Here is a 14,909-nt window from a genome sequence, read left to right as displayed (position 1 = left end):
GAATCCTCCCACACCCTTTATTTGTTCAAAGCCCTGCCTACTGCCTTAGTTATTTGATTCACCAGGACCCTGGTCCCAGCCCAATTTAAATGCAGCCCATCCTAACAGAACAGGTCCCTCTTTCGCAGTACTGGTGCCAGTGCTCCATGAAGAATAACCTTGCCTCCCACACCACTCTTTTAGCACACATTTAACTTTCTAATGTGCTTGACCCTATACCAATTGGCACGAGACTCAGGTAACAATCCTGAAATTATTAGCTTTGTGGTTCTGCTTTTTAATTTTGACCGAAGCTCCTCAAACTCTCTCAGCAGAACGTCATTCCTAGTTCTACCTATGTCGTTGGCACCTATGTGGACCACAACAACTGGATCTTCCCACTCCCACTCGATGCTCCTCTCCAACTGTGAGAAGATGTCCTTAATGCCGGCACTGGGCAGACAACACAGCCTTTGCAATTCTCAGTCTGCAGAGAACTGTATCTATCCCCCTGACTATACTGCCCCCAAATTCCTTTTCACTCCCCCCAGTTGAATGGCGTCCTGCACTATGGTGCTGTAGTCGGTTTGTACATTCACCCGTAGCCCTTGTTCTCATCCACACTGGTAGCAAGTACCTCTTCCCTGTTGATCAAAGTCAAGGGATGAGGTTCGCAATCATTATATGCTGGGTCCCCATACCTGCCTCATTCACAGTCACACCCTCCTGTCCCTCAACACTAACTCTAGATCTACATAACCTAAGGGGTGTGACTGCCTCCTGGAACAAAATGTCCAGGTAACTTACACTCTCCCTGACACTGAAGTTCCTCGAGCTGCACACACTTACTGCAGATGTGGTTGTCCAGGATTGCAATGCATTCCACAAACTCCTACATGTTGCAGTTACAGCACACCACCTGCCCTGCCATTTCAATCTCAATGTATTTATTTGATGAGTCAGTTAATTAATATTTTTAATTGACTCAATTGTTTTACTTTTATTAATTAATTGGTTATCTGAAAAGAATGAAATGGTGACCTTTGCCCTTTTGTTTACAGAGTGTCCTTGGACTACCTAACCACAGAGTGTTCCAAACATTGCTCGAGATGTTGGAGGTTGACTCAAGCCAGTATGTGCGATTCCAGGTTAGTACTTCATCCTGGGCCTCAATAGCCCTGGTCATATGAAACACTGCAGTGAAAGCTGGGTTACTGAGATGATAAAGGGGCATATTGCACCTGATTACCAGTTTATAGAATAGAAAACAATAGCACAGGCAGTGTGTTGGGACTCCAGAATGGAGACACTAGGACTGTTCCGGCTGACCATATCTGTGGTAAATGTCTCTGCCTTGATTCACTGTGACTTAGAGTCGTTGAGCTGGAGTGCAAGTTAGATATACTCTGAGACTTAAGGGAGGGGGAGGACTATCTGGATAATTTACTGCAGATCACAGCCATGCCACATAGAGAAATACAGATACAGAAAAAAGCAGAATGTGGTTGAGTCAGCAGGGTAAGGGGAACCTAGTGGAGGCAGAGAGGAAGGAATTGCAGAAGCTGTTCCATTTAACAGCTACAATGTACTTTTTGCCTGTGAGGATCAGGATACAGGATGGCCAGAATGCTGAGCTCGACACTGTGGAGCAGGGGGCAATTCAAGGTGGGAGGACAGCGTTGGGGTCAGCAGAATGGAAAGGTTGTAGTTCTAGGGATTTACAATTAGGAGAATATAGATGCTAATTGTGTATCAATTGTTTAATTATATGCAGATTGAGGGTGTTAATTGGGGTCTTCAATTACTAAGACTGGTGAAGGTTTTGAGTGAGGAGCTTCATGCTTGTAATCCTTTTTACTCTGTACAATAAATGTGAAACTGGGTAAAGTTAGGAACCAGCATCCACTATCACCAACAAACTTTCTGGAATTTAACATGGTAGCAGAGGATGCTTACCTAAAGCTGAAGGTTGGAAACAGAAATTGTTTTTTTACATAAAAAAACTAAAATCTCACTGGCTATTGTGGAAAATATGGCAGAAAGCAAATGTAAATTTTCAGGGTATGATCACCTCCGATCTTATTGGAATCTGAACCATATGACTAGTGGAAGAATGAAGTGGATATGTGGGCATGGGTTACATCCCTACCAAAGTGGAAACATGGTATGGTCTTGGCATTGTCACTTCCAGCCAAAAGTAAAGTGATTTGTGAACTGGATGCTTGTCAGTTGGATATTGATGAAGGGTTGGATCTTCTGTTAGAATTCTTGGATGAAATTTACAAGTAAGGTGACCTATTGAATGCAAGTGGGACTTGATCAGGTTTTACTAGATTTTGGAAAACAGTTGGTTATTCAATGGAGGAATATATCATGGACTTTAACAGACAGTATAGAAGTTTGAGGAAATTCAATTTGGAGGTTCCTGGTTCAGTGCTAGCATTTAAATTGCTAGGTTGTGCTGGGTGTTGCATATGGACAGGCTCCTGGTTCGAACTGGAGTTTGATTCTTTGAAAACAACTTCTGTTAGATCAGATGTCTGCTGGCTTTAAGAAATTTGTGGGGTAACAGTCATTTCCTGCAGCCCTGGTAGAACAAACAAGGCATTCTGCAGTGACACAAAGAATGGAGGACTCAAATAGTCCAGATACTGGAAACATGCCTAAGTATAATGGAAGTGTTAAAGACTGGAGGATTGAGGATGAAAGCTCTTTTAGCAGGTCTGACTATTACAGTGGAAGACAATTGGAACAGCAATCATAGGTGAATGAATCCCAGGAGTGCCTAAGGAACAGTTAATAGGTGCTATAGGTGTGGCTCAAAGGATCATTATGCAATGAACTGCACAAAGCAGAGGGGAAAAATCGTTGAAATAACACACGAGGCAGAGAATTCTGAAGGAATTGTACTAGTCACATGGAGTTTTAGTCTTGTGATGAATGTATTAGTTGTGGATTCGTTGCAGATTCAAAGGGCCAAGTGACCTACTCCTGATCCTAATTCATATGTTCGTATGTATGTATGCTCATTCTGCTGTGCTGTATTAGATAGTTCTTGCTCATTGACAGTATGTGGAACTGATTGGTTGTAGTGTTACCTGGATTCACTCAGTAGTGAGGATCGATGCAAGGTTAAGGAGTATAAAAGTACTACCAGCTTTAGGTTTGGTGGCAACACATTGAAGTCACTGAGGAGAGTAGTAATCCCATGTAAAATAGCTGGGGTAAGCCACTTTGTCAGTATTGATGTAGTCTCCAGTGAGATACCTTTACTGTTGAGTAAGCCTTCAATGAAAAAGGCACAAGTGATTTGGAACATGATAAGGAAGTTGTTATTGGAAAGTCAGTGAATTTGCAGTTTACCCAGTCAGGGCATTATTGTATACCCTGAACAAAACCTGATATTTCTGGTCAGTGTTAGAGAAGTGTTGATGGCATCAGTTGATAAAAATCAGAGAGAAAAAAAACAAATTGCCTTAAAGTTACAAAGACAATTTGCTCACCCTTCTTGTCAAAGATTAAAAACTCTGCTAAAGGATGCAGGTGCGATTGACGAAGAGTGCACGAGGATGCTGAAAAGATTAGTGAAAATGTGAAATCTGTAAAATGTATTGGAGGACACCATCATGTCCTAGTTTAAGCCTTCCATTGCCACGTGACTTTAATGAGGTACTTGCCAGGGATTTAAAGGCATGGGACAAAGACAAGAATATTTTCATTCTACCTATGGTATGGACCTAGCAATTAGATTTAGTCTTTCTACAATAATAAATAGTAAAGTCAAAAGGGTGATTATAGATAAAATCATGGAGAAATGGATAGGGACTGGACTTGAGGCACCAGCTAAGTTTCTGACTGATAATGGAGGGGAATTTGCCAATGATGAGTTCAGAGATATGTGTGAAAACATGAACATTACAGTTATGAATACTTTTGTGAAAGGAATCACACGGTGGTTGATGAAATGTTACATAAAATCTTAGCTAACCAACCAAACTGCAAGTTGACAATTACTCTGGCATGGGTGCTTCATGTGAAGAATTTGCTTCAGGTGATTGGAGGATATAGTCACTATCAATTGGTCTATGGACAGAATCTCAAATTGTCTTCTGAACCTTGCGACAGTCCTCCTGCTCTAGAAGGTACTAGAAATAGTTCCATTTTTTTTCTGCGCTTTTGAATGCTTTACAAAGCGAGGGTCATAGGGAATGGAAGGGCCCTGATAAGGTAAGTGGACATGATGGTACGACAGTAGTAATCAAGCATGGAAATCAAAATGTTAAACTTCATTCCTCGCGATTAATCGGAATTGATTACAAAATCTCAGAATGTGAGCAGCTAATAGAGGGAAAAGAGGCATCCTGTACCTCAAATACTCAAGTGTTTTGTGGTTAAGATCCTGAGGAACAGAATATGGTGTATCAAGAGTTGAATAGTAATGTGAGTGATCATGATGCTCAGGAAAGAACTATCGCATCCAAAGGCTAATTGCCCCGAGTAGGTGCTTGGGAAACATATATTTCAAAGGGGTCTGATAAATGGAGGGATGCAACAACTGTGGGACATGCAGGAAAATCTACAGGCAAGTTTAAATAGGAACATAGTTAAATTGGAACATAGGAGCAGGAGTAGGCTATTCAGCCCATCGAGCTTGCCCTGCCGTTCAGTATGATCATGGCTGATCATTCACTTCAATGCCTTTTTCCCACACTATCCTCATATCCCTTTATGTCATTTGTATTTAGAAATCTGTCAATCTCTGCTTTAAACATACTCAATGACTGAGCTTCCACAGCCCTCTGGGGAGAGAATTCCAAAGATTCACAACCCTCTGAGTAAAGGAATTTCTCCTCATCTCTGTCCTAAGTGGCTTCCCCCTTATTTTGAAATTGTGTTCCCTGGAGCCAGAGAACATAGGTAAGGTTTTGAAGGATTACTTTTCATCTGTGTTCACTATGAAGAAGGACGATGTAGGTGTAGAGTGGGATTGTGATATACTTGAACATATTAGCATTGAAAGGGAGGAGGTATTAGTTTAGCTAAAAGTGGATAAATCCCCAGGCCCAGATGAGATGTATCCCAGGCTGTTATGTGAGGCAAGGGAGGAGATATCAGGGGCTCTGACACAAATTTTCAAATCCTCTGTGGCCACAGGAGAGGTTTCAGAGTAGAGGCCTTCTCAGGTCAGGAAAAAGGAACCCGACCAGAACCTGACTGGACTGCAGCAGACCCGAGCCCGAGTTCCTCCAATTTAGCCTCGGGCCCAACCCGATCCGAACCCACCACGACTCGACCCGACCTGAGCATCCGTTTACTAACCTTCCTGACACCAAAGCTGCAAGAAGCTGCAGCGATGCGTGTTGAGGTCATAGTGACATCACTCGCTCATTGTGCAGACTCAGTTTCGTCCTGGACTCCCAGCTCAGGTAAGTTTAAAAAAAAAAAAAAAATTTCAATACTTACCAGCAGAGCACTTACCGTGTGTGTCCGGTCCGGCCCGGCCCGACCCGACTCGACCTGGACTCAGCCCAACACAACCTGTGACCAAAAGTCAGATCCTGAAGTTGGGCCCGGCCCGACCCGAACCCGACACATGTCGTCAGGTTCCGTGGGTTTGGGTCCGGTAGCAGGCCTCTAATCCAGAGGACTGGAAGACAGCGAATGTGGTACTATTATTCAAGAACGGTAGCAGGGATAAACCAGGTAATTCTGAGGGACAGGATTAATCTCCACTTGGAGAGGCAGGGATTAATCAGGGATAGTCAGCATGGCTTCGTCAGGGGGAGATCGTGTCTAACTAACTTGATTGAATTTTTCGAGGTATTGACTAGATGTGTAGATGAGGGTAAAGCAATTGATGTAGTCTACATGGACTTCAGTAAGGCTTTTGATAAGGTCCCGCATGGGAGATTGGTTAAGAAGGTAAGAGCCCATGGAATCCAGGGAAATTTGGCAAATTGGATCCAAAATTGCCTTAGTTGCAGGAAACAGAGGGTAATGGTCGAGGGTTGTTTTTGCGATTGGAAGCCTGTGACCAGTGGTGTACTGCAGGGATCGGTGCTGGGACCCTTGCTGTTTGTAATGTACATTAATGATTTAGACGTGAATATAGGAGGTATGATCAGTAAGTTTGCAGATGACACAAAAATTGATGATGTCGTAAACAGTGAGGAGGAAAGCCTTAGATTACAGGACAATATAGATGGGCTGGTAAGATGAGCAGAGCAGTGGCAAATGGAATTTAATCCTGAGAAGTGTGAGGTGATGCATTTTAGAAGGATTAACAAGGCAAGGGAATATACAATGGATGGTAGGACCCTAGGAAGTACAGAGGGACCTTGGTGTACTTGTCCATAGATCACTGAAGGCAGTGTCACAGGTAGATAAGGTGGTTAGGAAGGCAAATGGGATACTTGCCTTTATTAGCCGAGGCAAAGAATATAAGGGAGGTTATGATGGAGCTGTATAAAATGTTATTTAGGCCACAGCTGGAGTACTGTGTACAGTTCTGGTTACCACACTATAAGAAGGATATGATTGCACTGGAGAGGGTGCAGAGGAGATTCACCAGGATGTTGCCTGGGATGGAGAATTTCAGCTATGATGGGAACCTGGATAGGCTAGGGTTGTTTTCTTTAGAGCAGAGAAGGCTGAGGGGGGACATGATTGAGGTATACAAAATTATGAGGGGCATTGATAGGGTAGATAGGAAGAAACTTTTTCCCTTAGCGGAGGTGTCAATAACCAGGGGGCATACATTTCACAACATTTAAGAAGTATTTAGGTGAGCACTTGAAGTGCCATAGCATACAAGGCTATGGGCCAAGTGCTGGAAAATGGGATTAGACTAGATAGGTGCTTGATGGCTGGCACAGACACAATAGGCCGAAGGGCCTGTTTCTGTGCTGTATAACTCTGACTATACTTCCCAACTAGGGGAAAGAGCTTACCTGTATATCACTTTAAGTATTTTGTAGGTTTCAATGAGATCACCCTTCATTCTTCGAAACTCTAGAGAATACAGGCCCAGTTACTTCACTCACTCACCACTGTCACGTAATTGTATTTTATTTCTCCTCTGTTTGAGACAATGTGCCTTTAAGACTCTGTTAAAAACAGTGTACCTTTAAGACAGAGAGAGAAGCTTTTGGATTTCTGAGGCACAGTGTGCCAGCTGCATCTTGTTATCCAGGCGACAGCAGGAGCATTGAGAGGTCACATGATATAATGTTTCAAATTGACTGTGTAAAAACTGGCTTAAAACCAGTTTTTGAGAGATGATGCAGCAAAACGTGCGACTGAAGAGAAGAGTTGTCTTTTTCTCAGCAGAAATTCTACATTTTCATTGAAAACTGTCGGCGAGACATTGGTCATCTCAATTTCTCTGCCCCCCTCACTCACTCTAACCTGTCTCCCTCTGAACTTGCTGCACTCCGTTCTCTCAGGTCTAACTCCAACATTGTCATCAAACCTGCAGACAAGGGTGGTGCTGTTGTTTTTTGGCGTACCGACCTCTACCTTGCAGAGGCTCAGCGCCAACTCCAGATACTACTTCCTACTTACCCCTTATCCCACCACCGAACATCAAGTTACTGTCCACAGGACTGTCAATGACCTCATCTCCTATGGAGTTCTTCCCTCTACAGCTTCCAACCTCATAGTCGCACAACCTGGACAGCCCGCTTCTACCTCCTTCCCAAAATCCACAACAGGACTGTCCCAGCAGACCCATTGTTTCAGCCTGTCCCTGGTCCACTGAACTTATTTCTTCTTATCTTGACTGTATCTTTTCTCCGCTAGTCCAGTCTCTTCCCACCTACATCCGTGTCTCTTCTGACGCCCTACGTCATTTTGACAATTTCCAGTTTCCTGGCCCTAACCGCCTCCTCTTCACTGTGGACGTCTAATCTCTCTACAACTCCATCCCCCACCAGAACGGTTTGAGGGCTCTCCGCTTCTTCCTTGAACAGAGGCCCAACCAGTCCCCATCCACCACCACCCTCCTCCGCCTGGCTGAACTTGTTCTCACATTGAACAACTCCTCCTTCAACTCATGCCTTTGCTCCATGACCTTCTGGTCAACTATTCTGTGACCTTGTCCTATCAATACCTTCTCTTTTGTTATCTCTTGCCCCACCCTTGCTTTACTTGCTTAAAATCTTTTGCATTTCTTATATCTGCCAGTTCTGAAGAAGGGTCACTGTCCTGAAACATTAACTCTGCTGCTCGCTCCACAGATGCTGCCAGACCTGCTGAGTGTTTCCAGCACTTTCTGTTTTTATTTCAGATTTCCAGCATCCTCAGTATTTTGCTTTTATTCTCCTTTAACTCCACTCACTTCCTTCAAGTAAAAGGTGTTGCTATGGGTACCCGCATGGGTCCTAGTTATGCCTGTCTTTTTGTGGGATATGTCGAGCATTCTTTGTTCCAGTTCTACTCAGGCCCCCTCCCCCAACTCTTTTTTCCGGTACATCGATGACTGTATCGGTGCCGTTTCCTGCTCCCGCCCTGAACTGGAAAACTTTATCAACTTTGCTTCCAATTTCCACCCTTATCTCACCTTTACATGGTCCATCTCTGACACTTCCCTTCCCTTCCTCGACTTCTCTGTCTCCATCTCTGGGGATAGGCTGTCTACTAATATCCATTATAAGCCCACCGACTCCCACAGCGATCTCTTCACACCCTGCCTCCTGTAAGGACTCCATTCACAGTGGGCGGCACAGTGGCGCAGTGGTTAGCACCGCAGCCTCACAGCTCCAGCAACCCGGGTTCAATTCTGGGTACTGCCTGTGTCTGCGTGGGTTTCCTCCGGGTGCTCCGGTTTCCTCCCACATGCCAAAGACTTGCAGGTTGATAGGTTAATTGGCCATTATAAATTGCCCCTAGTGTAGGTAGGTGGTAGGGAAATATAGGGACAGATGGGGATGTGGTAGGAATATGGAATTAGTGTAGGATTAGTGTAAATGGGTGGTTGATGGTCGGCACAGTCTCGGTGGGCCGAAGGGCCTGTTTCAGTGCTGTATCGATAAGATAAGATATTCCATTCTCCCGGTTTCTCCGTCTCCGATGCATCTGCTCTGATGATGCTACCTTCCATGACAGCGCTTCTGATATGTCTTCCTTTTTCCTCAACCGAGGATTCCCCCCTACTGTGGTTGACAGGGCCCTCAACCATGTCCGGCCCATTTCCTGCACCTCTACCCTCACCCCTTCCCCTCCCAGAACTGCGCCATGGTTCCCCTTGTTCTCACTTTCCACCCCATCAGCTTCCATATCCAAAGGATCATCCTCCGCCATTTCCGCCACCTCCAGCGTGATGCCACTACCAAACGCATCGTTCCCTCTCTTCCCATCAGCATTCCGAAGGGATCGCTCCCTCCTCGAGACCCTGGTCCACTCCTCCATTACCTCTGATGCCTCATCCCCTTCCCATGGCACCTTCCCATGCAATCGCAGGAGGTGTAATACCTACCCTTTTACCTCCTCTCTCCTCACCATCCCAGGCCCCAAACACTCCTTTCAGGTGAAGCAGCGATTTACTTGTACTTCTTTCAATTTAGTGTTCTGTATTCGCTGCTCAGTGTGGTCTCCTCTACATTGGGGAGACCAAATGCAGATTGGGTGACCATTTTGCGGAACACCTCCGCTCAGTCTGGAAGTATGACCCCGAGTTTCCGGTTGCTGGCTATTTCAACATGCCACCCCGCACCCCCCTGCTCTCTTGCCCACATCGCTGTCCTGGGATTGCTGCAGTGTTCCACTGAACATCAACGCAAGCTTGAGGAACAGCATCTCATTTACCGATTCGGCACACTACAGCCTGCCGGACTGAACACTGAGTTCAATAATTTCAGAGCATGACGAGGCTCCCTTTTTATTTTCAGCTATTTTTTCTTTTTAATTTTTACTTTTTTAATTTTTATTTGTTTATTTTATTTCATTTTGTTTCATCATTCATTTTTTTTACCATGTGCCTACCCACTGCTTTTTTTGTCATGTTTATGCTTTGGGCCAGGTTGTTCTATTTTTCTGTCAATTAACACCCTCTCTGTACTAACGCTTAATCTTTCAACACACCATTGACATACCGTTTGCCTTTGCTCCATGACCTTCTGGTCAGTTATTCTTTGTGACCTTGTCCTATCAACAACTTCTCTTTAGTTATCTCTTGCCCCACCCTCGATTTATTTGCTTAAAACCTATTACATTTCCAGCCTCTTCCAGTTCTGATGAAGGGTCACTGACCTGAAACGTTAACTCTGCTTCTGTCCCCACAGATGCTGCCAGACCTGCTGAGTATTTCCAGCATTTCTTGTTTTTATTCCATTATTTATACTCCTTGTTTAAAGAACTGTTTGGCGGCGGCAGGCATCAATGTGTTTGCATGTTATTTCATCAATTCCGTGTGGAGACTTTGAGTAGCATTTGCTTATTTTCACATTAGAATACCTCACCCATCAGGAATGTAACCCACAAGACTTATTTAGTTATTCTTAAGAAACAGCTAACTTTTAAAAACACCACTTTTAAAACTGGTTAACTGTTAGTTTTGAATGTATATGGGGAGTTAGGTTAAAATAAGAAGTTATAAGGTCTTTAGACAGGTTTATCTTAATAGTGTTTAAGATTTAGTTGTAATAAATAGTTAATTTGTTGTTGTCTAAAGATACCTGGTTTGGTCTCTTTTATTCTGGGGGTTACTGGAGTGTTTAATTTAGCTGTTTTCAGGTGGGGGGGCAAACATTAATAATATGCTGTGACTTGTGGAGTGGTGGGACTGAGTTGACGGTGCATTGATCCCGCCTCAGTCTTAACACCACTCTCACTCACTCTCACTCACTCTCACTCACTCTCACTCACTCTCACTCACTCTCACTCACTCTCACTCACTCTCACTCACTCTCACTCACTCTCACTCACTCTCACTCACTCTCACTCACTCTCACTCACTCTCACTCACTCACTCTCGAGAAAGATAGCGTTCGAAAGGATAGTGCATTTTTACAAATTACAAGAAAAGGAATAGTTTATAAGTCACGTGATTTGACTCGTCTTGGGGAAAAGGCAAGCGTTGTGGGCCCAGTGAAGAAGGTGTTTTCACTCCTGAAGTGCAGTTAAGTGGATTCGATAGCCGAAGTCGTATATCGAAGTCGTTGCAGGATTCTCTCGAAGAGGTGGATTTTCAGCAGGTCATGACGTTAGTTGCTTGTAGTCTCATTAGTAGGAGGTTGGTTTTCTGTACTGCTGGACTTGAAAAGGAACTGATTCAGGCACTTTAAGACAGGGTTGTCCACCTTTTCGCATGGGCGAGGAGACCACATTCATATTTTTGTCTTACATGGGGAGCCAGTGGGACAACTTCAGAGAAATAAAGGCATTACACTTTATCTTACTATTAATCAAAACAGCAACAAATGTGCATTTTTGTTAAGGAGCTTAAAATGAGAATTTATTGACTTACTTTCTCGTCACTATGTTGGACACTGCGTTCGTGGGATACCTGCCATTTTTTGATTGTATAAGTAGTCAATGTTTGCCCACACACTTGTAGCGATGTGGAGTATTCCAGATAGATGACCATCTGTAAGGAGTGATCTTGATCTCTCTCTCTCTGTCTCTCTCTCTCTCTATCACTCTGTCTATCACTCTCTGACTGTCTCTCTCCCTGTGTTCCCTCTTCTGTGTTGTCCCTCCCACTCCATGTTGTCCTCGCTCTCCGTGACCCCCCCCCCCCCCGCCGGGTCCCCCCCTTTTCTCTCTGTCCCGTCCCCCCTTTTCTCTCTGTCCCGTCCCCCCTTTTCTCTCTGTCCCGTCCCCCCTTTTCTCTCTGTCCCGTCCCCCCTTTTCTCTCTGTCCCGTCCCCCCTTTTCTCTCTGTCCCGTCCCCCCTTCTCTCTCTGTCCCGTCCCCCCTTCTCTCTCTGTCCCCCCACCCCTTCTCTCTCTGTCCCCCTCCCCCCTCTGTCTTTAAAATTATCAAGGAATTCAAAAGGATAGAAATGGAGAAACTGCTTCTATGGGTTGGATTTTATAGGGGCCTCGACATCAGGATCTGTGGCGATGGGGGGAGGGGCCATGAAGATTGCTCCAGATGAGGCTCGCCACCAACTTCAACGCTGGCAGGGCCCATCGCGATTTTGCCCCCGATGGCGCGGTGACGGGACCTGGGTTTGAATATTCAGATAAATTAACTCATCTGCATTAATGACGTTCCCATCTCCTCCTGAAGTGCCGCCGCGATCTTCGTCCTTGCGACCAGCACTGCTGCGCCTTCAAATCCCCGTTCGGGGAAACGAGGCGCAACACCTGTGGGGAGGGGGGAGGGGGAAGTTTCTCAGTGCAGGAGGAAGGGAGCAGGGTCAAACTCTTTGTATTGGTGAGGGATGGTGGGAAGGGGTTGAGGATTAAAGTTATTAAAGGTTGGAGGGGAAAATCGCAATCTGAATCAAAGTTTTTTTGGTGGAGAATAATCTATTAACGCTTCGATTATTCTTTAGGACTGTGAGTGAGGGGAGTTCAGATGTAATGTAATGTGTAAATTACATTTCTTCTAAGGGCTTGAAACCTTTTAAAAATGGCACCGGCGCCTGTGCAGTGGTGTTGGACGCCATTGCCAGGGACAGCTTGACCACCCTCTCCACATCATCAGGGTAGGGAGGGGGGAGGGGCAGTCCGCCCCGGCCATGTTAATGAGTCGCCGTGTATTATATCACGGCAGCTCCGCGGAGTAAAACCCGTGTGTGCAGGCTGCCATCTTTTACAGCCGCCATAACATAGAATCCAGCTATACTTGTGGGTGAGACAAGAACAAGGGGGAATAATTACGAAATAATTACTAACAGATCAAATAAAGAATGTAGGGGGAATTTCTTAACATAGGTAGTGGTGAGAATGTGGAACCCAGTGCCACATGGAATGGTTGAAGCAGAGAACATTGATGCTTTTAAGGGGAGGCTTGACGCATGCATGAGGGCAAAAGGATTGGATGGATATGGAGCAGGATGGGAACACAAGGATATGGGGGATGGGTGGGAAGAGGCTTGTATGATGGGCTGAATGGTCTGTTTCTGTGCTGTAGATTCCATGTGATTTAATGAAGGATCCAGGACAACACCTGATATATGAACTTCTCCGTTAACTTCACAGAAGCTGTCTGACCTGAATGGTGGAGCAGGCTCGATGGGCCACATGGTCTATTCCTGCTCCAATTTCTTGGGTTCTTGTGACGTACTGAACGTTTCCAGAATTTTCTGTTCCAGATTTCTAACAGCTGCAGTGTTTTTATTTGTGATCGGCTTTCTTTGATGTTCTGGTTGTACCAGAAAATGGAGCTGATTATAACGAGGAGCTGAACTCAGCTCCCTCCAGTGCCATAGATGGGGCCACAGCTGTTCACAATCTATATCAATGATTTGGATGCGGGGACCAATTGTAATATTTCCAACTTTGCTGATGACACAAAACTAGGAGGGAATGTAAGTTGTGAGGAGGATGCAAGGAGGCTTCAAGAGGACTTGGACAGGTTAAGTGAATGGGCAAGAACATGGCAGATGGAATATAATGTGAATAAGTGTGAAGAAATCCACTTTTTCAGAAAGACAGAGTATTTCTTAAATGGTGAGAGGTTGGCAAGTGTTGATGTCCAAAGAGACCTGGGTGTCCTTGTTCATGAGTTATAAAAGCTAGTACGCAGGTGCAACAATCAATAAGGAAGGAAAATGATATGTTGGCCTCATCACAAGGGGTTTTGAGTACAGAAGTAAAGAAATCTTACTGCAATTGTAGAGAACCTTGGTGAGACCACACCTGGAGTATTGTGGACAGTTTTGGTCTCCTTAGCATAGTCATACAGAGATACAGCACTGAAACAGGCCCTTCGGCCCACCAAGTCTGTGCCGACCAACAACCACCCATTTGTACTAATCCTAATTAATCCCATATTCCCTACCACATCCCCACCATTCTCTTACCACCTCCCTACACTTGGGGTAATTTACAACGACCAATTTACCGACCAACCTGCCAGTCTTTGGCTGTGGGAGGAAATCGGAGCACCCGGCAGAAACCCACGCGGTCACAGGGAGAACTTGCAAACTCCACACAGGCTGTACCAGAATTGAACCCGGGTCGCTGGAGCTGTGAGGCTAACCACTGCGCCGCTCTTATCTAAGGAAGGATATACTTGCCATCGAGGGAGTGCGACAGAGGTTCACCAGACTGATCCCTGGGATGGTGGAATTGTTTTATGAGGGGAGAATGCAGAAACTGGGCCTGTATTCTCTAGAGGTTCAAAGAATGAGAAGTGATCTCATTGAAACTTACACAATACTTACAGGGCGTGACAGGGTAGATGTGGATGAGATGTTTCTTCTGGCTGCTGAGTCTAGAACCGGGGACACAGTCTCAGAATAAGGGGCAGACCATTTAAGACTGAGATGAAGAGGAGCATGTTCAAGACAGAAGTTGATAGATATTTGGATACTAATGACATCAAGGGATCTGGGGATAGCACATGAAAGTGGCGTTGAGGTGGATGATCAGCCATGATCTAATTGAATGGCAGAGCAGGCTCGACAAACTGAATGGCCTACTCCTGCTCCTATGTTCTTAACTGCATCTCCCAGTGTGGAGTCCAGCTGCAAAGAGCCTAGCCTATGCTGAGTTAGTTCATCTCAACTAGGGCAGCAGTTGGGGCTGTCTCAATTGATCTGGGTGCTCCCTGAGGTGGAGGAGGGGAAGGTTGCTTTTGCTTGGAGTGGGGGAGGGGGGCATTGACTTGGCTTGGAGTGGGGGAGGGGAGTGTTGACGTGCATTGGAATGGGCAAAGGGAGAGTTGCCTAGTGGGGGAGGAAAGGTTGGTTTGGCTTGAAGTGGGGGAGGGAAGAGTTGGCTAGTGGTGGAGGGGAGGGTTAGTTTAGCTTGGAGTGGG

The 14,909-nt window shown here is 45.2% G+C and overlaps 1 protein-coding gene across 1 annotated transcript in view; it reads left to right on the top strand.

The window, feature by feature from the left end:
- Positions 1-14,909, top strand: part of LOC137384522 (protein HEATR9-like) — a 282,848-nt gene that overhangs the window by 242,357 nt on the left and 25,582 nt on the right. The window contains exon 17 of the mRNA XM_068058659.1: positions 1,041-1,127. Coding sequence (XP_067914760.1) covers positions 1,041-1,127 — 87 coding nt within the window. The remainder of the gene's footprint in view (positions 1-1,040; positions 1,128-14,909) is intronic.

Source organism: Heterodontus francisci, chromosome 26, assembly GCF_036365525.1.
Source record: "Heterodontus francisci isolate sHetFra1 chromosome 26, sHetFra1.hap1, whole genome shotgun sequence".
Lineage (NCBI taxonomy): Eukaryota > Metazoa > Chordata > Chondrichthyes > Heterodontiformes > Heterodontidae > Heterodontus > Heterodontus francisci.
This window is presented reverse-complemented; position numbering and strand designations above follow the sequence as displayed.